Here is a 23357-nt window from a genome sequence, read left to right on the forward strand (position 1 = left end):
ACTGACTGTTTTTAAAGCAAATGGATAAATGCTTAAATAATTTAAGATTATATATATGATTTATTGGTTGAGTGGTGACATTTTTGCATTGAGTATGAAGAATTATGGGTTCTAATCCACTCTAATGTAATGTTATATTTTAATAAACAAAAATTGCAGCTTTAAGACAGTGGATGTATATCAGGAGTGGGTATACAGAAGCAGATTACAAAAGATAATCAGTGTTACTGTTAACTCTAACTGAACCAATTAAAAACCCACGTGGTTTCTTAAGGCTAAATTGAGGGTGGCATTACAACTATTTTAATAAGAAAATAAATACTGAGTACCTTCAACATTTGTGCCACTGCTTTATTTGTGATTGCTTTTTTTGTTTCTCATAAAGTAGGGTAAGCTCAATAATTTCATGTCTTGAATTGTAACTAACACAAGATAATGCCATGTAGGTCCAAACTCTCCTGAATAATGCAGCTTAGGTTGTTTACATATTCTTTATATCCTGAAATATGTTAAAAGTGTACATTAATATACTAAATTATGATATATAGAAAATTCATTCACACACTCCTGTCCTGAGATATGAATTTTAATTTTGATGCCACATAAAATAACATTTCTGGAATTTCATTCCAAACATGTACATGCATTGGAACACATTTTAACAGCATTTTTTTTTTTTTTTAATTTTTTTATGAGATTTTGTTTCTGTAGCAAATTTTACAATGAGTCATCCATTAGTACCAAGTGTAAACCCTTATTCTTTAGCAAGACTTTAGTAAACACTTCACACAGACAATTTCTGGGGTCCAAATAAAAAAAGTTACCCTTTTGTAAAACATAATAAATAATGTTTCATCTTTTAAAAAGTATTGCATTAGAAGCCAAACATTAAAAAACAAACAAAAAACAGATAACGAATCAACAAACACACATACAGGTCACCTTTTTAAGAAGAGTTCTGCATTAACAAGAAAAAACATATTTAAGCATAAAGAAACATCAAGGACAAACTCGACATGTTTTGACAATTATTCATTCAAAAAACTTGATTGCCAGTATATAAGAATATGTTGACACAATAGTCAAGGTAGAGGTTGCTCCACCATAGATTTTTATTTTTTATTATTTTCTCTGTAAATAGACATTAGAGAAAATGTTCTTAAACTTTTTCATTTCAAATCTGCATTTCTTAGAGTTGAAACTATAATTAAATACATACATAAAAAACACAGCAAAGTATGAACACACAATACTCATAACAAATATCTTCAAAGTTTCTATTAAATGACTGAAGGATAAACCTCCTGATTTGATTGTCCTCCTGCTGCTGTGTAAACCAGCACAGAATTTAAAAAATGACCACTACAGTTAAATTGGTGCTTGTGAAAAGTCTAATATGAACAATTCAAGACTTTTTTCAACTTTGAAAGATGGGGCAAGTGGTCACTTTCAGTCATGACAAATGAAAGCCAAGAGATTCCCACAAGTGTCAGTTGCAAGCAAATGGATTCAGATGTCAAACCAAGTGTCTATTAAAACTGGTGGTGATGTGTTAAGGCCGAACATACCCTACACAAGTACATGAATTCAGGCGCTTCTAGCTACGCAAGCTCGATTTAGTGTGTTGTTGTGTTCAAAAATGTGTCAGATCGTAATTCATAAAACAAGGCAAGTATGCATTGCATTCTCAACAATGCCACAAGGAGCACTAGAGCAGACATTAGTGTGAACTGTCTGCTTCAACGATCAGTCTCTTTCAAGACAACTACTGTCATGGCGGCGCAACAGTTTGAAGAGATTATTGCTGAGCAATATATAATAACACATCCAGTTTAATGGCACAGACTTTTGAACGTAACTCTATCATCCCCTTGAGAACTAAGATTTGTTACCACCACAGTAATGCAAGAACGTACTGAGCCCCTAAAGGGTCAAGGTAGTGGGGGAAAATGATTTGGGCGGGGGGAAAAAATAAGCAAATGCTTTTATGTTCTTTTGCAAAACATTGCGCTTCCCCCGAGAATTTTTGCGTGCTCTCGCAAAAATTGTGCATTTTCTTGCTAATTATTTTGCATTCTCTCGCAAAACTTTTGCGTTCTCTCACAAATTATTTTGCATTCTCTTGCAAAATGTGCATTATAATGACAGTCTTCTGCTAGCTCTCCTATGAGTATTCCAGCATTATTCCAACTTTTGAGTTCAACAAGAAGAGAGAAGCCAAAAAGACAATACTTAGGCAATGCACAAATCATAATCTTCAAATAAAGACAACACAGTTAAAATTACGTTAAATGCGAGTGGTCTAATTGAAATGGAATGCTGTTGCGCACAATTGAATCGCATATTATAATTGTTTTTGTTGTTGTTGTGATAGTGTTTCTCTCTGCATTAATAAAGCAATAAATGCTTCATTATGTGTGGTGACTGAAGGTTTTGGGCTTTAAAATAACTGCAATTCGGAAGTCACTTTTAAATCATTCATCTTTGTGTTTGGAACCATGAGTTTAGCCACCATGATTGCTCTCCCTTCGGAGTGCCCTGTGGTGGCATCATTTATGCGGTTTGGTATGTGTCATTGTTGAATGACTGACTCACTCATAACACAATTGTCACCATCTGCTGGCGCATGATAAATGGCCACATAAACATACATATAAAACAATAGCTGATATTTGAGCATATGATATTCAGATTCCATTAGGCCTGTAGTTTGGGAAAACATGCTACATACAGTTGTGCTCAAAAGTTTGCATACCCTTGGAGAATTGGTAATATATGTACCATTTTTAAAGAAAACATGAGTGAGCAGGCAAAACACATTTCTTTTATTTCTTATGGGATTCATATTCAACTGTATGTCATAACAGAATGGCACAATCATAAAACAAAACATGGCAACAAAGAAAAAAATTACCCCTGTTCAAAAGTCTGCATACCCTTAGTTCTTAATACTGTGTATTGCCCCCTTTAGCATCAATGACAGCGTGCAGTTTTTTGTAATAGTTATTCCCAAATTCTTGCAGGTGATATAGCTGGCCATTCGTCTTGGCAAAATGCCTCCAGATCATGCAAAGTCTTTGGTCGTCTTGCATGAACCGCATGTTCGAGATCTCCCCAGAATGGCTCGATGATATTAAGATCAGGAGACTGTGATGGGCACTCCAGAACCTTCACCTTTTTCTGCTGTAACCACTGGAGGGTCAACTTGGCCTTGTGCTTAGGGTCATTGTCATGCTGGAAAGTCCAAGAGCGTCCCATGCGCAGCTTTCGTGCAGAAAAATGAAAATTGTTTGCCAGTATTTTCTGATAACATGCTGCATTCATTTTGCCATCAATTTTCACAAGATTTCCCGTGCCTTTAGAGCTCACACACCCACAAAACATCAGTGAGCCACCACCATGCTTCACAGTGGGGATGGTATTCTTTTCACTGTAGGCCTTGTTGACCCCTCTCCAAACACAGCGCTTATGGTTGTGACCATAAAGCTCTATTTTGGTCTCGTCACTCCAAATTACAGTGTGCCAGAAGCTGTGAGGCGTGTCATGGTGTTGTCGGGCATATTGTAACTGGGCTTTTTTGTGGCATTGGTGCAGTAAAGGCTTCTTTCTGGCAACTTGACCATGCAGCTCATTTTTGTTTAATTATCGTCGTATTATGCTCCTTGAAACAACCACACCGTCTTTTTCCAGAGCAGCCTGTACTTCTCCTGAGGTTACCTGTGGATTTTTCTTTGTATCCCAAGCAATTCTTCTGGCAGTTGTGGCTGAAATCTTTCTTGGTCTACCTGACTTTGGCTTGGTATCAAGAGATCCCCGAATTTTCCACTTCTTTATAAGTGACTGAACAGTACTAACTGGCATTTTCAAGGCTTTGGATATATTTTTATATCCTTTTCCATCTTTATAAAGTTCCATTACCTTATTACGCAGGTCTTTTGACAGTTCTTTTCTGCTCCCCATGGCTCAGTATCTAGCCTGCTCAGTGCATCCATGTGAGAGCTAACAAGCTCATTGAATATTTATACACAGAGACTAATTGCAATTTAAAAAGCCACAGGTGTGGGAAATTAACCTTTAATTGCCATTTAAACCTGTGTGTCACCTTGTGTGTCTCTAACAAGGCCAAACATTCAAAGGTATGTAAACTTTTGATCAGGGCCATTTGGGTGATTTCTGTTATCATTATGATTTAAAAAGGAGCCAAACAACTATGTGATAATAAGTGGCTTCATATGATCACTATCCTTAAATAAAAGACCAGTCATATTTTCAAAATCAATGCCAAAATTTCACAATTTCTGCCAGGATATGCAAATGTTTGAGCACAACTGTATATCAGTTTTATGTATGATACAATACAGAAAGGAGGCACTGTATCTTCTCACTCTTTTCATGTTTACAAGATACAGTTTTCCACAAAAAGTAGGCCCCTGTCATCTCGAATTATCTCTCATTATCGCAATAGCCTGCAGAGCCTGCAAAAGCATTTGCTTATTTTTTCCCCACGCCACAAATTTTCCCCCACCACCTTGGCCCTTTAGAGGCTCCGTAAAAATGCAACTTATGTATGTTCAACTGGACCCCGCATTGGCAATGCGTTGACCAAGCATTCGCATCTGCGTTCATGTACTTGCGTAAAGTAAGTTTCTGACCTTAGAAATATCCTCTCTTGGTTAACAGCACTAATTTTTCTAATAGTGTGGATCGGCATATATGACAAGGGGCAATGGTACTATTTTACATGTTCTGTTGTGTGAGATGAGCAGTAAAACTTCTTATGTGTTATAAAGTTTGACAGGTTGTTGAATTGGATGTCACAGGGCCGGCAATACTTTACATTGCTAGTGGTGGCAATGGACCCATTCAATACTCTTTTGAAGCTGGTTGAGACCTCCTCAGTCTTTAGAGATGGCAACAGAGCTATGTTCTCTTTGCAGTTGATGGCGCTGTCTGTGTGAATATCTTGTGTAGTGGAGCCATCTTGTTTATTTCCCGCATCCTCTGTCTTGTCCTCAAGATCAATTCTGTCGTTTAAGGGTAAAGTCTTGCCCTGGTTCTCAGGGTCCTCTGTGCTTAGATGGCTACCATCCGGCATCGGCTGGTCTTTCTCACCCTCACTGCCCTCGTTTGGACTCTGCCTCCATTCACTTTGCATGACAAGCATCCCGGTAGCATAATCGGTAGGTTTGATTTCATAGTAAGGCCAGATTTGCTCATCGGGTCTCATTTTCTTAGCAGAACTTGGGTAACACCCAGAGGACTGAAAGATGCTCATCGGTTCCTCTTTTACTGGGATCAAGTGGTCTTCACTCGAAGCTTGGATATCAGATGTTGTCACTGCATTTGGATGCTCAATTTTTGCATGCTGAGCTGGGGACTTGAAGAGGGCATTCTCTAAGAATTTGCCAGTATTTTTTGGGCCTTCCTTTTTGATGCTTAGATGTCCATTGTTCTCGGTAGATGTATCTTGAAAAACAGTGCCAGGGCAGAAGTTCTGTTTGTGCTTAAGATAGTCCTCAACTTTGTTGAAGCTTATCTTGCACACGGCACACTCGTGATAATCCATAAGTCCTTTAGGGGAAAGTGGAGTGTTTCCAAACTGTGGCATGCATTTCTTACTGAGATCTATAGGTGCATCACCTTCCTCCTTGGATATTGTATTACATTTTGACGCAAGAGCTGATTTTGAAACCGTCAATGAAGCCTCTGGATATTTGGGTACCAAGCCTTGGATCATGTTGTATCTCTGATGGTCCCGGAAGCTCTCCATTACATCCTTCGACATGTATGAACCACCTATAGTGGGAATACCAAGAAATGATGGCATACCCATATGTGGCATTTGTTCTTGTTCAGAAGCAGCCAGCTCATATGCCTTTCTTCTTTTCCGTGGGCGCACTGCTTTCTGATTGGCTTGTCCTTTATTGTTGTTTGCACGTTTCACGTGAGGATCGTGGCGGGTGGCACAGTAATATTGCTTATGCACCATGAAGGTCTCGTGACGGCTAAAGGTGATCTTGCATGCCTCACATGTTGTCTGGCTGGGGTCTATATCAGTTTCAGTGGGTGGCATTTTGGGGCTTTGTAAATCCAACTGTGTGCCATTTGGCCTCTCTTGTGCACCAGAGGGAGTTGATGCTTTTTTAACATGCACAGAGAGTTCATCCAAGACTTTTCCACCTGCATTTGGATTGCAAGGGGTAGATTCATGACCTTTAACTTGGCCAGCATTCAGCATAACAGCCAAACTGGCTGCAACTTTAGGACTGACAGTGCCTGCTGGTTTATCCATAAGTCCAGGGAAGTCATTTGGCTTGGGTGTGTGCTCCCAGCGACTGTTGCAGTAATGCTTCTTGTGCACCAAATAATTATCAATGTTATTGAAAGTGATACTGCATTCAAAGCATGTTGCGCCTTTCGGCACAAGTGTGCTGTACATAACTGGAGGGTAAGAGTTCCCTCCATTTCCTCCATGACGTAATCTGCGATGGACCAACTCTGACATTTTGGCTAGTATCTCGGATGCCTGTGGCCCCACGGTAATATCCTGTGAGAATGGGACATGTGGCATGAAGGGGGCTATAGGAAAGGCAGCAGGCAGGTGGTGCTGAATGGGTGAGGAAGCCAAACGGGGGCTAGAGGGTTCTGACTTTACTCTGGAATATGAAACACTAGCCTTGTTTCCAGTGTTGCCATCACCCTTAGTGGATAACTGCCCACTTTCGGTGCTTTCCGCCTCTGAGATCTGACCAATGTTACGTTGTACCGTGCTTTCCTGAAGGTCTTTTATGCTTGAATTAGCTTGAACTTGTTGAGGGCTGCCTGCAGTGCTATGAGTGTTATTAGCTTTGTCTTCTTTGATGGGTTTGATGCCTATAATGTCATGTCCATGTAGTTCCTGGTGTTTGGCCAGTTCTCTGGGGGTTTGGAAAGTAAAGTGGCAGTGACTGCATCTCAGGCCAGTTTGTGACAGGTGGGAGAGGATGTGGTGCTGCAGTACCATAAGTGTTTCAGCAGTGTAGTCACAAATTGTGCATTTTAAGTTGCTTTCAGTGGATGTCTCTTCTGACTTTAGACCTTTAAAGGCACAAGTAAAACAGAAGTGTTTATGATTAATTAAACTAACTTGCATTTTGTAGCATGATAGTAGCTTAACTGTTTTTTAAAACAGAGTAGCTTTTCCAGTAACAAGCTACTTTTCTAATAAGTAGCAGTATAGTGTGACAAAAAGCAACATTGCATTTATTTATGTCACATTGTGTTGCACAGTTTTACAATTGAACAAATGCAGGCAATAATCAAACATGCTTTCTTAGAATAATATTCTCTCTCAAAAAGCATTGGAAGTCTAAATAATTTCAGTTAGTTCGGATGGTCTGTTTTAGCGAATCAGTTTGTTTAGACGAGTCAATAGTGTTTACAAAGTTTACAAAGTGTCTATACATCATTTTGCTTGTGCATTTTAATATTATTTAGTTAGATACTACTGTGATAAGCTTTATACTGTCACCCTAATTGAGATCTTTATTGTTTCTGTGCCAAACAATTCTCCTCTATTTAAAATAAATAAATAAAATTATTATTATATATATTGTTACTGGACTATATATATATAATATATAATATATATTATACACACACTACCATTCAAAAGTTTGGGGCCACCTGAAATGTTTCTCATGATCTTAAAAACCTTTTGATCTGAAGGCGTATGCTTAAATGTTTGAAATTAGCTTTGTAGACACAAATATAATTGTGCCAACATATTAATTTATTTAATTACAAAACTAAAATTTTATTTATAAAAAAAGTTTTTGAAATGGATGACTTGGGCCGAATAATTAAGAAAAGCTGCCAATAAATGCCCAGCATATAGACTCCTTCAATACTGTTTAAAAAGCATCCCAGGGTGATACCTCAAGAAGTTGGTTGAGAAAATGCCAAGAGTACATTTCTGCAAAATCTAGGCAAAGTGTGGCCACTTTGAAGATGCTAAAATATAACACAGTTTTGATTTATTTTGGATTTTTTAGTCACAACATAATTCCCATATTTCCATTTCTATTATTCCATAGTTTTGAGGACTTTACTATTATTAAAAAATGTGAAAAAAATAAAAAAGAATAATAATAAAGAATAAGTGACCCCAAACTTTTGAACGGTAGTGTGTGTGTGTATATATATATATATATGCATTTTGTTTTGGTAGCTTTTAGTGTAGCTAACTACTTTTTCCAAAAGGGTAGTTTCTCTTTTTCTTATTTTCTAAGTTTTTGCTTGTTTCTGGTGTGACGGTTAAAAAATGTCTTCTTGGTCTACTCACTGTTATGTGTGGATAAGTGCATTTCCAGGGCATGTGAGCCTGCAAAGCTCATATTGCATTGAGGGTATGTGCAACTTCGAAGCATTTGATGGCTGATATTGGCATTTGTTTCAGCTGCCATCTCAGGGTCCCTTTGCCGCCCACTGCAGTAGTACATAAGGTGGGCCTGAAGGTTCCTTTCACTCCGAAACCAGATGCCACATGTCTTGCAGGGGAAGATGTCTTCTACAAAGGCAGAAATAAACACAAGCATATCCATACAGAATTATCAAATATTTTTAAGCTTAATAAAAGGCAACATTTAAGATTGTTTTTTTTTTTTTGTTTTTTTTTTTTTTACAATATAACTGTTTGTTGAAATTTTTCAAAATCATAAAACTTTTATTTCAAGTTTTAAATTTTCAGATTTTCAATAAGGTTTCAGACTTTTAGACACTACTATAGATTCAAAAATTGTACAAAATATGAAGTGTCAGGCAAAATCCTTCAAAACTGTCTTGCTTTTCTGCATTTCAAAACATAAAATTATATATATATAATATAATTTATATATAAATTGTGGTACAATTTACATGGTTCCCACACTTTTTAAGAGATCATTTTCAAGGACATTTCCAGGACGCTTTTAATAATGGTGGAAATAAAAGACAGCGATTGCGCCCTAAAGTAATACATTCCTCCTTCCAGAAGTCTTTGAAAGATGTGCAGTTTATGACACTTATCTATGAAAGTAACTTTTAATATGAGCTATTGAACTCTTAGACACTGACAAGACAAATACACGCAGCTTCTAATGTTAAACTCTTTATTTGCAGCACCAACGGTTGTTTTACTGTTTAAATAAAATATTCATGGTTGTTTGTACTGTTTTATGAAGTCTGTCATTATTATTACTATTATTGTATATGGGGGCATGGTCCCCCGTGAGAATTTCTTTTGAGAAAACAACACCAAAATGTTCAATTCTGGTGACTTAAGACCCTTCAGACCAAATATGCTTTTGTGCTAAAAAAGCAAGACGCAGCGGAATGATACACCTCAGCAGAACACAGGTGTCTCTCAGGATGTCTTTAACAGTTGAAGGTCTTTTTAACTTGACACGGTGTCTTTTTTTTTTTTTTTTAGATTATTTTGTTTTATTATGAACACATAAAAGCAAGAACAAATACAAACAGAATCAATATTTAACCCCCTCTATTACTAACCCCCCTCCCAATCCCCAACCTCATCCATAAGAACATCCCAGTGGTCCCACATAATTATAGACACACAAAATAAATATTAAAAATTAAAAGAATTAAGTAAATAAAATATAATAATCACACACATAACCTCTACATCTCTCCCTCCACTGTCCCTCCCCGAGAGCCCTCCAAATATGCCAAATATTTACCCCACTTTCCCATAAACAAGTCCAAATGACCCAATCCTCTAAGTACCCCTTCTTCAAACGCTGCCACCCTCCCCATTTCTGCACACCACTCTGGGAATAATGCCACTCCATCGGACTTCCAACCCCTTAAAATGACTTGTCTGCCAATCATAACATTGTGATTCGCCTCAATCCGGGTGGTGGAAGATGAATCCCAGTTGCCTCTGCGTCTGAGACCATCAACCCACGCATCTTATCACATGGCTTGTTGAGCGCGTTGCCACGGAGACATACCGCGTGTGGAGGCTTCACGCCATCCACCACGGCATCCGTGCTCAACTCACCACGCACCCCAATGAGAACGAACCACATTATGGTGACCACGAGGAGGTTACCCCATGTGACTCTACCCTCCCTTAGCAACCAGGCCAATTTGGTTACTTAGGAGACCTGGCTGGAGTCACTCAGCACACCCTGGGATTTGAACTAGCGAATTAGCGAACTCCAGGGGTGGTAGCCAGTGTCTTTTACCGCTGAGCTACCCAGGCCCCCTTCTATAAAGTAACTTAATCCAACCAATGAATGTACTCCCGAACCCATACATTTCCAAAATCTTAAAAAGATAATCCCATTCTACCATATCAAATGCCTTTTCAGCATCAAGTGAGATGGCAGCGACCGGAAACTGATCATTCGCTACTGACCACATGATATTTATGAAATGCCTAATGTTATCAGAAGAGCTGCGGCCCCGAATAAACCCCACATGGTTTAATAAACCATAAGCACAAAGAGCGAACAGATTCATCCACAACTGTCCTGAAGCAGTGTTATTCCACAAAACAAGCTCCAGCCTCTAGGCAGAACCAGCACAAAAAGAAAGAAAAGAGGCATCCCGGTTCCTCAGATGATCAAGTGTGTATTGAGCGAGTCAAATTCACTCGGAGACCGCGTAAAAATAAATACACCATGACTTACTCAGTCCGTCAACTTTATAAAAGATGTCCTTTCTCTAAGCATGAACATATTTTGCAGGCATCCATAGTGTCCATTCTCAATCTGGCCGGGAATTTCAGTGTAAAAACGATCTTCCATCAATGCAAAAGTTTCATGAAGGAAGTGTCATTCCACAAAACAAACTCCAGCCGTTAGGAGCAAAAAGCAAAAAGAAACAAAAAATGCCACCCAGCTTCCTCAGACAATCGAGTGTATGTTCAGTGAGTCAAACCACTAATATAAGAAACATCAAATGGCTTACTCACTCCAATGTATTTATGAAGGAGAGTGCCTGTTTTGGACATGTAAATACTTTGCGACCATCCTTCGTTTCTATTCTCAGTTTGGCCGGAAACATCAATGCAAAAGCGATCTTCCGTTGATCTAAAAGTTTCTTACATCCTTGAACCGATCGTGTTACTCTCTTGTCGAATTCGCAAAGTCCGGGAACAAGAAAATATTGAGATTCTTCAAAGAAAGCTTTCCTTTGCTCCTCGCCTGGTGCAACACGAGATCTTTATTGGATGATCTCAGAAATTTGGCCAGAATTAATTGGGGCCTGTCTCCCTCAGCAGATCCGGGAGCTGGGACTCTGTGAGCTCGCTCGATTTCCAGTTTATGGCCTGTTATGTCGAGCAGACTCGGGAAGAGCTCGTCCAGGAATTTCACCACATCTCTGCCCTCTTCATGCTCAGGAATTCCAACAATCCGTATATTGTTCCTTCGGCTCATATTTTCAAGATAAACCAGTTTTTCCAAAATGTGTTCCAAGTCTGTTTTGGACGCTGGCAGATTAGCGGATAATTCCCTTTCCGATGACTCCAGATAATCGATCCGTTTCTCAACATCTGCCACTATTGTGACCAACTCAGAGAATTTCGTTTCCAAAACTAGCAAAGTGTGCAGAGCTCGTGATTTACACATCTGCTTCTCGCATGGCGTCACGTGTTCCCTCACTTGACATGGTGTCTTAAATGCAGTACCCCTGTGAGAGGTGCTAAAGACACAGCTAACACTGTGCAGTAGTCAACAATATCCATCTAGTGCATGTTTACATAGGAAAACAATTGAAAAACAGTGGAGGCGGACACAAAACCACATTCGCTGTGGACGGCCCCTTAATCACATGATGCAGCACTAGTTGAAGTTTCTTAAATTTACCTCTAAAAAAAAAGCCTTATATTTTTCAGCTGATTGTAGGTACAGTTGAAGTCAGAAGTTTACATACACCTTAATACATTTAAACTCAGTTTTTCACAATTCCTGACATTAAGTCGTAGAAAATATTCCCTGTCTTAGGTCAGTTAGGATCACTACTTTATTTAAGAATGTCAGAATAATAATAGAGAGAATGATTTATGTCAGCTTTTATTTCTTTCATCACATTCCCAGTGGGTAAGAAGTTTACATACACTTTGTTAGTATTTGGTAGCATTGCCTTTAAATTGTTTAACTTGGGTCAAACATTTTGGGTAGCCTTCCACAAGCTTCTCACAATAAGTTGCTGGAATTTTGGCCCATTCCTCCAGACAGAACTAGGTGTGGTTTTTTCAAGGAGCACAATACTTGTTGACCCCTCTTCAAACATAGCGCTTATGGTTGTGACCATAAAGCTCTATTTTGGTGTTGTCACTCCAAATTACAGTGTGCCAGAAGCTGTGAGGCATGTCAAGGTGTTGTCGGGCATATTGTAACCAGGCTTTTTTGTGGCATTGGCTTCTTTCTGGCAACTCGACCATGCAGCTCATTTTTGTTCAAGTATCGTTGTAGTCAAGTATTGTGCTCAAGTATTGTGCTCCTTGAAACCACCACACTGTCTTTTTCCAGAGCAGCCTGTATTTCTCCTGAGGTTACCTGTGGATTTTTCTTTGTATCCTGAACAATTCTTCTGGCAGTTGTGGCTGAAATCTTTCTTGGTCTACCTGACCTTGGCTTGGTATCAAGAGACCACTTCTTAATAAGTGATTGAACAGTACTGACTGGCATTTTCAAGGCTTTGGATATATTTTTATATCCTTTTCCATCTTTATAAAGTTCCATTACCTTGTTACACAGGTCTTTTGACAGTTCTTTTCTGCTCCCCATGGCTCAGTATCTAGCCTGCTCAGTGCATCCACATGAGAGCTAAAAAACTCATTGACTATTTATACACAGACACTAATTGCAATTTAAAATTGCAAAAAAGCCACAGGTGTGGGAAATTAACCTTTAATTGCCATTTAAACCTGTGTGTGTCACCTTGTGTGTCTGTAGACAAGGCCAACCATTCAAGGGTATGTAAACTTTTGATCAGGGCCATTTGGGTGATTTCTGTTACCATTATGATTTAAAAAGGAGCCAAACAACTATGTGATAATAAATGGCTTCATATGACCACTATCCTTAAATAAAATACCTTTTTTTGCATGATCAGTCATATTTTCAAAATCAATGCCAAAATTTCACAATTTCTGCCAGGGTATGCAAACTTTTGAGCACAACTGTATCTACATATATATATATATATACATACACACATACATACATATACTTACATATACACACACATACACATACACATACACATACACATATATGAATATAGATAAATACATATACATACATACATACATACACACACACACACACACATACACATACGTAGTTCAAATCTAAAGACAAATCAGTTATGAAAAGTGCAAGGGAATGTAATGGCAGAAGAGGTAGAATGTGTTGAATAATATAAAAAGACTAAGCTGTGTAATGCACATTAATTATTGCTCAAAGAGGCAGTTTTAACTGTTCATGAGATGGATAGCCTGGGGGAAAAAACTGTTCCTGTGCCTGATGGTTCTGGTGCTTAGAGCTCTGAAGTGTCGGCCAGAAGGCAACAGATCAAAAAGGTAGTGGGCAGGGTGAGTGGGGTCCAGAGTGATTTTTCCAGACTTTTTCCTCACTCTGGAAGTGTATAGTTCTTGAAGGGGGGGGCGGTTAGGGGGCAACCAATAATCCTCTCAGCAGTCCGAACTGTCCTTTGTAGTCTTCTGATGTCTGATTTCGTAGCTGAACCAAACCAGACAGTTATTGAAGTGCAGAGGACAGACTCAATGACCGCTGTGTAGAACTGTATCAGCAGCGCCAGTGGCAGGTTGAACTTCCTCAACTGGTGAAGGAAGTACAACCTCTGCTGGGCCTTTTTCACAATGGAGTCAATGTGGGTCTCCCACTTCAGGTCCTGTGAGATGATAGTGCCCAGGAACCTGAATGACTCCACTGCTTCCACAGTGCTGTTTAGAATGGTGAGGGGGTACAGTGTTGGGGGTTCCTCCTAAAGTCCACAATCATTTCCACCTTATTGAGCGTGTTCAGCTCAGTTTTGACTGCACCAGACAGCCAGCTGTTTAACCTCCCTTCTGTATGCAGACTCATCGTCATCGCGGATGAGGCTGATGACAGTGGTGTCGTCTGCAAACTTCAGGAGCTTGACAGAGGGGTCCTTGGCGATGCAGTCATTGGTGTAGAGGAAGAAGAGTAGTGGGGAGAGCACACACACCTGGGGGGCACCAGTGCTGATTGTACAGGTGCTGGAAGTGAATTTCCCCTGTCTCACAAGCTGCTGCCTGTCTGTCAGAAAGCTGGTAATTCTTTAACAGATACACGTGGGAACAGAGAGTTGGTGTAATTTAGTCTGGAGAATAGCTGGGATGATGGTGTTGAAAGCCGAGCTGAAGTCCACAAAAAGGATCCTTGTATATGTCCCTGGTTTGTCCAGATATTGCAGGATATGATGCAATCCCATATTGACTGCATCATATCCACAGACCTGTTTGCTCGATAAGCAAATTGAAGGGGATCTAGAAAGAGTCCAGTGATGTCCTTCAGGTGGGCCAACACCAGTCTCTCAAATGACTTCATGACCACAGACGTCAGGGCGACAGTTCTGTAGTCATTAAGTCCTGTGATTTTTGGTTTCTTTGGGATGGGGATGATAGTGGAATGTTTGAAGCAGCATGGGACTTCACACTGCTCCAGTGATCTATTGAAGATCTGTGTGAAGATGGGGGCCAGCTGGTTAGCACAGGATCTAAGATATGCAGGTGAAACGCCATGTGGGCCCTGTGCTTTCCTTATCCTTTGTTTTCGAAAGACGCGGCTCACATCATCTTCACAGATCTTAAGTGCAGGTTGAGTAGCAGGAGGGGGGAGGAGGGGGGTTGCAGGAGGTGTTAGTGTTTGTGTGAAGTGAGGTGAAGGTCAGAATGGGTGTGGGGTGTGAGATTGGGTCTTTCAAATCTGCAGTAGAACACATTCAGGTCGTCAGCCAGTTGTTGGTCCACCACAGGGTTGGGGGTAGGAGTCCTGTAATTCGTAAATTGTTTCATGCCACTCCGCACTGATGCTGGGTCGTTAGCTGAAAACTTGTTTTTTAGCTTCTCTGAGTATCTTCTTTTAGCCAATCCGATTCCCTTATTCAGTGTGTTCCTGGCCTGATTGTACAAGACTTTATCCCCAACTCTGTAAGCATCCTCTTTGGCCTGACGAAGCTGCCTGAGTTCTGCTGTAAACAATGGTTTGTCATTGTTAAATGTTAAATATGTCCTAGTAGGAATGCACATATCCTCACAGAAACTGATATATGATGTAACAGTATCTGTGAACTCGTCCAGGTCTGTGGCTGCAGCCTCAAAAACACTCCAATCAGTGCAGTCAAAGCAGGCTTGTAGTTCCAGCTCTGCTTCGTTGGTCCATCTCTTTACAGTCCTTACTACAGGCTTAGCAGATTTTAATTTCTGTCTGTAGGTTGGAAGAAGATGAACAGAGTGATATGCATCCTTTATTGTTGTGTAGCAGTGATCCAGTATATTTCTGTCTCTGGTTGGGCATGTAATGTGCTGTTTGTATTTTGGCAGTTCATGTGTGAGATTTGCTTTGTTAAAATCCCCAAGAATAATAACTGAGTCCAGGTATTGTTGTTCCGTGTCTGTGATTTGATCAGCCAGCTGTTGCAGCGTGGCATTCAAACACGCGTTTGGCGCGATACATATACTCAACAGAATAAACAATTTTGTCATCCAGCAAGCACCGTCTGTGTTCTGTGTTCTTATGTATCCTAAAACTGTTTTACTGAGTGGGAAACCTCTATAAATGATTCAGTAAATGAGCGGTCCAATGAATCGGTCCAAATTGCAAATTGATACAGACCGTTTTGCAAACCCATTTGGCCAATTTTCTGAAAAGAACCACTCAAACGAATGATTCAATCACAAATCGGGCATCAATAGCTCTGATTTTAAACAGATGACAGAAATGCGGGACACAAGTCATGATTGCTAAAGTATTAGAGAGAGAGAGAGAGAGAGAGAGAGAGAGAAACAGGACATGGTCATGTAATGTTAACAGTTATTGCACCACTAGTTGAAAAAACAAATTTAATGTCATGTGCAGGCAAATGAGGTGTATGTTTAAATCTAGGAGGTTCTTAGTTTTTAATTATATCTATAAGTGGCGTATAAAACTTATGAACAATTGATCATCACGATTCAGGCCGTGTAAATCAGCATATTTCCAATAACATATCCTATAGGGAAATATAATCCTAACGTCAAATGTCATGTCTGATATGATTTCATCAGTAAATTATTATTATTATCTGGATAAGCCTGCACTTCCACTTAATATGCATTTTTGAAAAGACTATTTAGATGTAATAAGAGACAATATTATTTTAGAAAAATACTTTTTTAGTTTAAAATATTTAAAATGTATGTAATCAATGACAGCATGAAAGCAGCATATGTATCTAACATAATTCTGTATTTTCAGTAAGCAGAATTATTAGCTAATATTTCCATTTGGTATCACCATTGCCCTGTTCTGGGCTAATTTTTAGTCCCAGCACATCTCAAATGGATTATTTAGCACTTTTAGGAACAGTACTTTTAGCTTCATTTTAAAGGAAAGGAACTGTTCTGCATATGTCTTTAAAGTAATAATAATAATAATAATAATAATAATAAAAACTTTCTATCTTAACTTTTCTTGATTTAGGCTGAGTTTCAAGAATTGTGAAACGAACAGAACTGTGAGTGCAGTATTGTGAACCGAACCAAATCATGAGATGAGTGAATGAGTGAATGAGTTACACCCTTGATAGTTAAATTCCATAACTGATGCATACATTTTAATGTCAGATTGATGCATCGCGATGCATTTTACACCCATAAAACTTTGTCAATATAATCAGAAACTGATCCAAAAAATAGGCTTAGACCACAGCAAGATTATTAGCAAACGATTTGCCAAATAAATTACAAGTTAACAAGGCTAGCTCACTGCTAACCAGTTAACATTCACTGCAAACATTAAAGCATTACATTATCTACAGGTAGCTGCTGCATAAGCCATGAACATGACCTGAGGTGCATTCAGTAGCAGTGGGGCTTGCATTGCGTTTTCAAAACATAATAGATCACAAGTCCCTGAAAAAGCAATTTCATCTGCTAACGACTGATTTCAGGGCTAGTGGTGTTCATTCCCTACAAAAGGAAAATGCATAAAAAATAAATATATTATTTTCCAGGACAACACAAGATTTTCCATGATATTTTACATTTTCTTTCATTTTCCAGGTGTTTTCTAGGACTGGAAAACTAGTCATCAATTTTTCAGGTTTTCAAGGATGTGTGGGGACCCTGATTTACCTCTGTTTGTGATTGCACAGTAATGGGATGAACCATTTAACCCGACCCTACAGACCCCATCAAAGCAAATGTGCTGTTGTTTGCATCAAATTCTTGTTAAATGTGATTAGAGAACGGAAGAGGGTAAATATCTCATTCGTGCAGAAAACTGAAGGTCAGCCTCGACCCTTGGTAATTCTCTTATCCATGGCAAACATGCACATCAGAGCTGCGATGACTCTTTGACATGGATTTCCATTTTTAAGCAAGCTCATTAATCAGTATATCCACTGTGGCCATGGTGTGATAAAGCAGCACTCACTGTTGATGATAGCGCCGGGCAGAATGGACGCCATGGCTGCTTGCTGAGGAAGGAGTTGGATGGAGTCCAGCTGTCGGGCCAGAAACATCCCCTGACCGTAGGGAGTTTGGGCTACCATTTGTAGATGAGACTGCAAATCCACCACACAGGCTGCAAGTTCTTCTCCCTCCATCATGTTTTTTGTTGTGGAGCACCAAACATGTCCTCCTGTAAGAGATAGAGGTAAAGATTTGGGTCAGTGTTTAACAGTTTATAAGCAGTTGTACATTACTATTTGGTGTTTATTATAGGTCAGGGGAATAAACTGTTTTTTTTTCTACTACATAAGGAACATTTTAGTATTTTGTGTGTTTGCTTTTAGTGTGCCCAGAAATCACACATATGTTGCCAAGACCTCTGTGAAAGTGTAAATCATGTTCTACTGTATATTTACCAGACACTTTAATCCAAAGCAACTTATTGTATTTTATCAGTATGTGTGTTCCCTGGGAATTGAACCCATGACTCTGGTGTTGCTAGTGCCATGCTCGCCCAGATGAGCTACAGAAACCCCTTTTATCAAATCCAACTGAGACTCAGCCATTCATCCCATTTTTCCCCTGTAGAGGACATTTTGCCTTTTATAATTCTCTGAGACCATACATGCCGCAGTTGTAAATCTAAATATCTTAAAGTTGACACCCTGGGCTTTTCCGAGAGTTTTAGGATTCGGCTGTTGTTTTCTTTTAGCTTTTTTTCTTCTTCTTGTAAATAAACATCTCAAGAAATATTTTGTGAGTTTTAAAAGCAGGATATTATTTTCTTTTCCAAGAAAAATATACGTCACATGTTTCTTAAGCACCAAACATGATTTAGGCATTAAACAGAAAGAAACTGCAAAAACTTTTGTTTTTGCTGGGTTTTAGGGGGATACAGTATATGTGTACAAACACCTGAAAAATTGCAGATTTCATATCATATTAGATATGATCATATAAGTCATATAAGTCTGAATCATATAAGTTGCATGTTTGCTTAATGTTGTTTTAACATACACAGCCTGGCCCAAAAAAAAAGTCACATACTCTAATATTTCGTTGGACCGCCTTTAGCTTTGATTACGGCATGCATTCGTCATGGCATTGTTTCTACAACCTTATGCAATGTCACAACATTTATTTTCATCCAGAGTTGCATACATTTTTGGCCGAGATCTTGTATTGATGATGGGAGATTTGAACCACTCCGTAAAGTGTTTTCCAGCACATCTCAAATACTTTCAATGGGGTTAAGGTCAGGACTCTGTGGTGGTCAATTCATGTGTGAAAATGATTCCTCATGCTCCCTGAACCACTCTTTCACAATTTGAGCTCGATGAATCTGGGCATTGTCATCCTGGAATATGCCCATGCCTTTAGGGAAGAAATAATCCATTGATGGGATAACCTGGTCATTCAGTACATTCAGGTAGTCAGCTGACTTCATTTTATTGCCGCATAATGTTACTGAGTCTAGACCTGACCAACTGAAGCAACCCCAGATCATAACACTGCCTCCAGAGGCTACAGTGGGCACTATGCATGATGGGTGCATCGCTTCATCCGCTTCCCTTCTTACCCTGAGGCGCCCATTGCTTTGGATAGGGTAAATCTGGACTCATCAGACCACATGACCTTTTCCCATTGCTCCACAGACCAATCTTTATGTTCCTTAGCAAACTGAAGTCATTTTTTCCTATTAGCCTCACTAACAAGTGGCTTTCTTATGGCCACACAGCTGTTTAGTCCCAATCCTGTAAGTTCTTGTTGCATTGTGCATGTGGAAATGCTCTTACTTTCACTATTAAACATAGCCGTGAGTTCTACTGTCGATTTTTTTAAATGTGATTTCAGCAAGCATTTTAGTGATCTCCGATCACGATCATTCAAGATTTTTTTCTGACCACATTTCTTCCACGAAACTGACAGTTCACCACTATCCTTCCAGGTTTTAATAATGCGTTGGACAGTTCTTAACATAATTCCACTTCTGAAACACAGTAACATCTTTTCCTCAACCACAGGATACGTCTTTCGACATGGTTGTTTAAGAAATGAGAAGCTACACACTGCATCAGTTAGGGTTAAAATAATTGTTGCCAGCTGAAACGCATTAATCACTGCATTAATGACCATAGACTCTAAAGTATCTGCTTATTTAAATCCAAACAGTGATTTTTTTTTTTTTGGCCAGGCAGTGTATGTCAAAGAAGGTTTCAGTGACATTGCTGATGAACAAACACTTAAAGATTTTTCCATTTAGAAAGGTTTAAATGTGAGTGGTGCTTGTCCATGCAAAAGTCGCCACTATGACACTAGGGTTTTGTAGGTGGTTGCCAGGGCATTTTCATGTGGTTGCTAAAGTGTTCTGAGTGGTTGCTAGGATGTTAATAGCCACCCCCAAGTCTCTATGCTATTGTTATCTCTAGATATGGCTCTGGTCCCTCCTCAATGTAAGTCTATGTGTTTTTTAATCGCCCATTTTAGTGTCTGCCAGGAGAAAATTGTAAGTCTGATTGCTTAGAAAAGTTATATCACATCTCTCCTCAACAAGCCATATGATTTGAGGTTTAATTCATGTCTGTGGCACAAATGGAACAGGATGAGTTACATGCAGAAGTTGAATACTCAGGGTTAGGGGTTTGATAATATCCCTAACCATAAGTATGAGCAATCGTAATAGTGAGGCTTGCCTTACCAAACAACACTAATTATGAACAGATGTCTTGACATACTGTATGTAAATCGAAAATACCATTTGTCTACTTACTTTACATATATAAATTATTTTTTTCTGGCAGTGTATTGTTATCAATGCAAGACCTCACAGGCTTTTTTCTGCAGAAACAGCATTGGTAAGCTTCTTTTTTATGTTTTATACAACAACTCCTGGAAATCTGCATAGTGGTAAATACAAACTTAATAACCGTTCACTCTTTGAACCCACGTACTGCACACTGTCCTACCCACATATGTGTTCATTTCTTTGAAGCCGCAACAAACAAGTCAGGGACAGTGCATTGCCAAAAACGTCGTATATTTTTCCTACTGTTAAAGAGAAAGGACATCTCGGATAAAAGTAACACATTATCAAATTGAAGTGCTGCGCATGAAATATTCCACTGGAGTCCAAAGAACAAACTCATTAGCCAGTTAAAAAGGAGAGGAGTGCTTTGTGACTGAGATAACATTTATCTCGCTAAATGACAGACTCTGTGTATGCACGTCATCTTCCATTGAAGGGATTAAAGTTTTAAATATGACTATTTACAAAAGTCTGGAATGCAAGATAACAAGAGACATGATATGCCAGCACTAAATGGTAGAATTAGGACGTGGACTAATTGGGGAGTTGGACAATGAGAATGAAGCGCACTCAACGCTACCTTTTAAATATGTGTGAGTGTTCTCTGTCAGGGTGTTGAAGCAGGAGACAGTGACCTGTGATGTGCTGTCTTGCCTCTTAGAGAGGGCTGCTAATTGCATGTGCTTTGGATGGGGCTTTCTGTATTGGGGTTTTCAACATCCATTAATAACTATAAATTATGACAGAAAGGCTCTTGCAGAAGATGTTGTGTACTTGTAGATAAAGAGAACTGAATATAATTCAGAGATTCACCTGTATTTTAATTGCCGTTAAAGTCAAATAAGTCAACTTATGTCTCTCCCATCTATCACATTAGTGTCTCCACTACCACAAATAGAGGGCTCTTTCATTTATTTGTTTAAGGGTCAATGATGTAATGCTAATTTTTTTGTATAGTTTCAAAAATACATAACAAATGCATTTCACAAAGTCATTTTGATATTTTTTTTTTTCTGGGGCTTAAAGTTACAAATGTCTAAGTGGTGTAACCATTTGAAGAAAGTAAAAAATATAAAAGTACCATTAAAAGCTACAATAAATAAAAACCAATGTTGGCATAAGTAGTTGGGAATAATGTTTTTTTGTGAACACTGCTTTTTGTGAAGCAGTGAAAATATTTTGCTTCAGCATATTAATAAAATTGGGAAAATATTTGTCCATCAAATCAAAGTCAGTCAGTAAGTGGTGTGACCAACATGCAGGTAGCCATTTTATTGTCATATGAAAAACAAATAACAAACAAAAGAATATATACAGTATATCACAGAGAAGACCCCTAAACCCTCATGTGTGAAGTTTAAAAAAAAAAAAAAGATATTTTGAAAGGGAAAAAGATTTGTTAAGGTGAAACGGAGTAACCCTAAGGCAAATGTATGACTCAAAAATGCATTATATTTATACAAAATATTTTTGAAAACCTTCTTGAAATTAATTGTGTACACTCACGAGTATTCAAGAAGCAAAGAAAATATTTGAATACCTTTTACTTCATGGTTCTACCATGTGACATTTTTAAAGTCGTTAAATAAATTATTTAAAGAAAATGTTATAAATGTTTTTCTAAAATGTATAAAACCAATATGGGCCCAAAGTTTAATACACGTGTTTTAAATGACCTTTTAAAATGATTTCTCTTTTTTTTTTTTTTTTATCATCTCAGGCAACCTTATTTGTCAACTACCCTTTAAATAAATGTCCACACTGAAAACCCTAATAAGTTGAATTCACTCAACTGAATCGAGTAATGGTGTCTCCAAAACTTGTGTAATTAAGTTCACTTAACTTGCCCATCATATAGAATGAACTTAACATCTTGACCAAAGGGGACACAGATCACCCTAATGGGGACAGCCCACGAAACAATTATTTGCACAAAAAAATAATAACAAATATTTAAAAACCTCCATCAGTTCCCTTTGACCAAGGAAATATAAAACATATAACAATTCAAGTACAAGACATTATGGGTATTCCCATTGCTTTCATTTTGTACTTAATAGTTTGGGTTAGCAAGATAGAAGTTGCTTTCTGAATGCAAAGAATTAATGATTTTATAGTTTCAAAGATTTACAATGGTAAAACAAACAATCATTTCCACTAAAATATCATAGTTACAACAAAAAAAACCATAATATATTCAAAGGTGATTTTAATATGGGAAACTTTCTCAGTTGAAGTTCAATTAACTTTTTGATGACAGTGGTGGCTAACGGCAAGTTCCTACTTTACCATGTTGTAACCATAGTATTTGGGGAAAAACTACTGCTACCACAGTAAATTTTGTAAGGGACAATTAATAATATTAATAATAATAATGCTAAATCTAATGGTCAATTTATAATTTATTGGAACATTTGCAAAACAAAGATAAATCTAAGCCAAGTAAAAGCGTTGTTTGACCTTTGTGCAATCTGCTCTCGTGTCTTTGCTATTTTAGTTCTGGCAATGAAACACAGACCAGTGTTTATTTTGGCACAGTACGCTGTGGGGAAGACAATGAGAAGTATAAATCAAACACACATGCATCTTCCCTCCTCTTCTTTTTTACGCATGAATCCAAGCAAATACTAAGGATATAAATACTTGGAAAAGAAGGCAATGTTTTGTCGCTTTGAGCTTCCAGCAATTAAAAAGGAATGCTAAGGGGAAACTTCATACTAATAAAACATTTTTTGAAAAGCAACATGTTAACCAAAGGGCTTTGAGTGCTGTATGAAGACTGAGCACTTCTTGGAGAATCTTTATCATGCCTTTGCCACAAGGTGGCAATGTCCTCACCTTTGAATGTGTGGTTTTCCAGGA

General features: G+C 38.5%; 1 protein-coding gene across 1 annotated transcript in view; it reads right to left on the reverse strand.

Moving 5' to 3' along the window:
* Nucleotides 1–3901: 3901 nt before the first annotated feature.
* LOC127424834 (zinc finger protein ZFPM2-like) overlaps nt 3902–23357 on the reverse strand; it is a 112849-nt gene continuing 93393 nt past the window's right edge. Inside the window, exons 6-8 of the mRNA XM_051670292.1 lie at nt 17673–17879; nt 8324–8548; nt 3902–7077 (exon numbers count right to left, since the gene is read on the reverse strand). Of these exons, the coding sequence (XP_051526252.1) occupies nt 4733–7077; nt 8324–8548; nt 17673–17879 (2777 nt within the window). The 3' untranslated portion in view covers nt 3902–4732. The remainder of the gene's footprint in view (nt 7078–8323; nt 8549–17672; nt 17880–23357) is intronic.

The sequence above is a fragment of the Myxocyprinus asiaticus genome, chromosome 34 (assembly GCF_019703515.2).
Source record: "Myxocyprinus asiaticus isolate MX2 ecotype Aquarium Trade chromosome 34, UBuf_Myxa_2, whole genome shotgun sequence".
Taxonomy (NCBI): Eukaryota; Metazoa; Chordata; class Actinopteri; order Cypriniformes; family Catostomidae; genus Myxocyprinus; species Myxocyprinus asiaticus.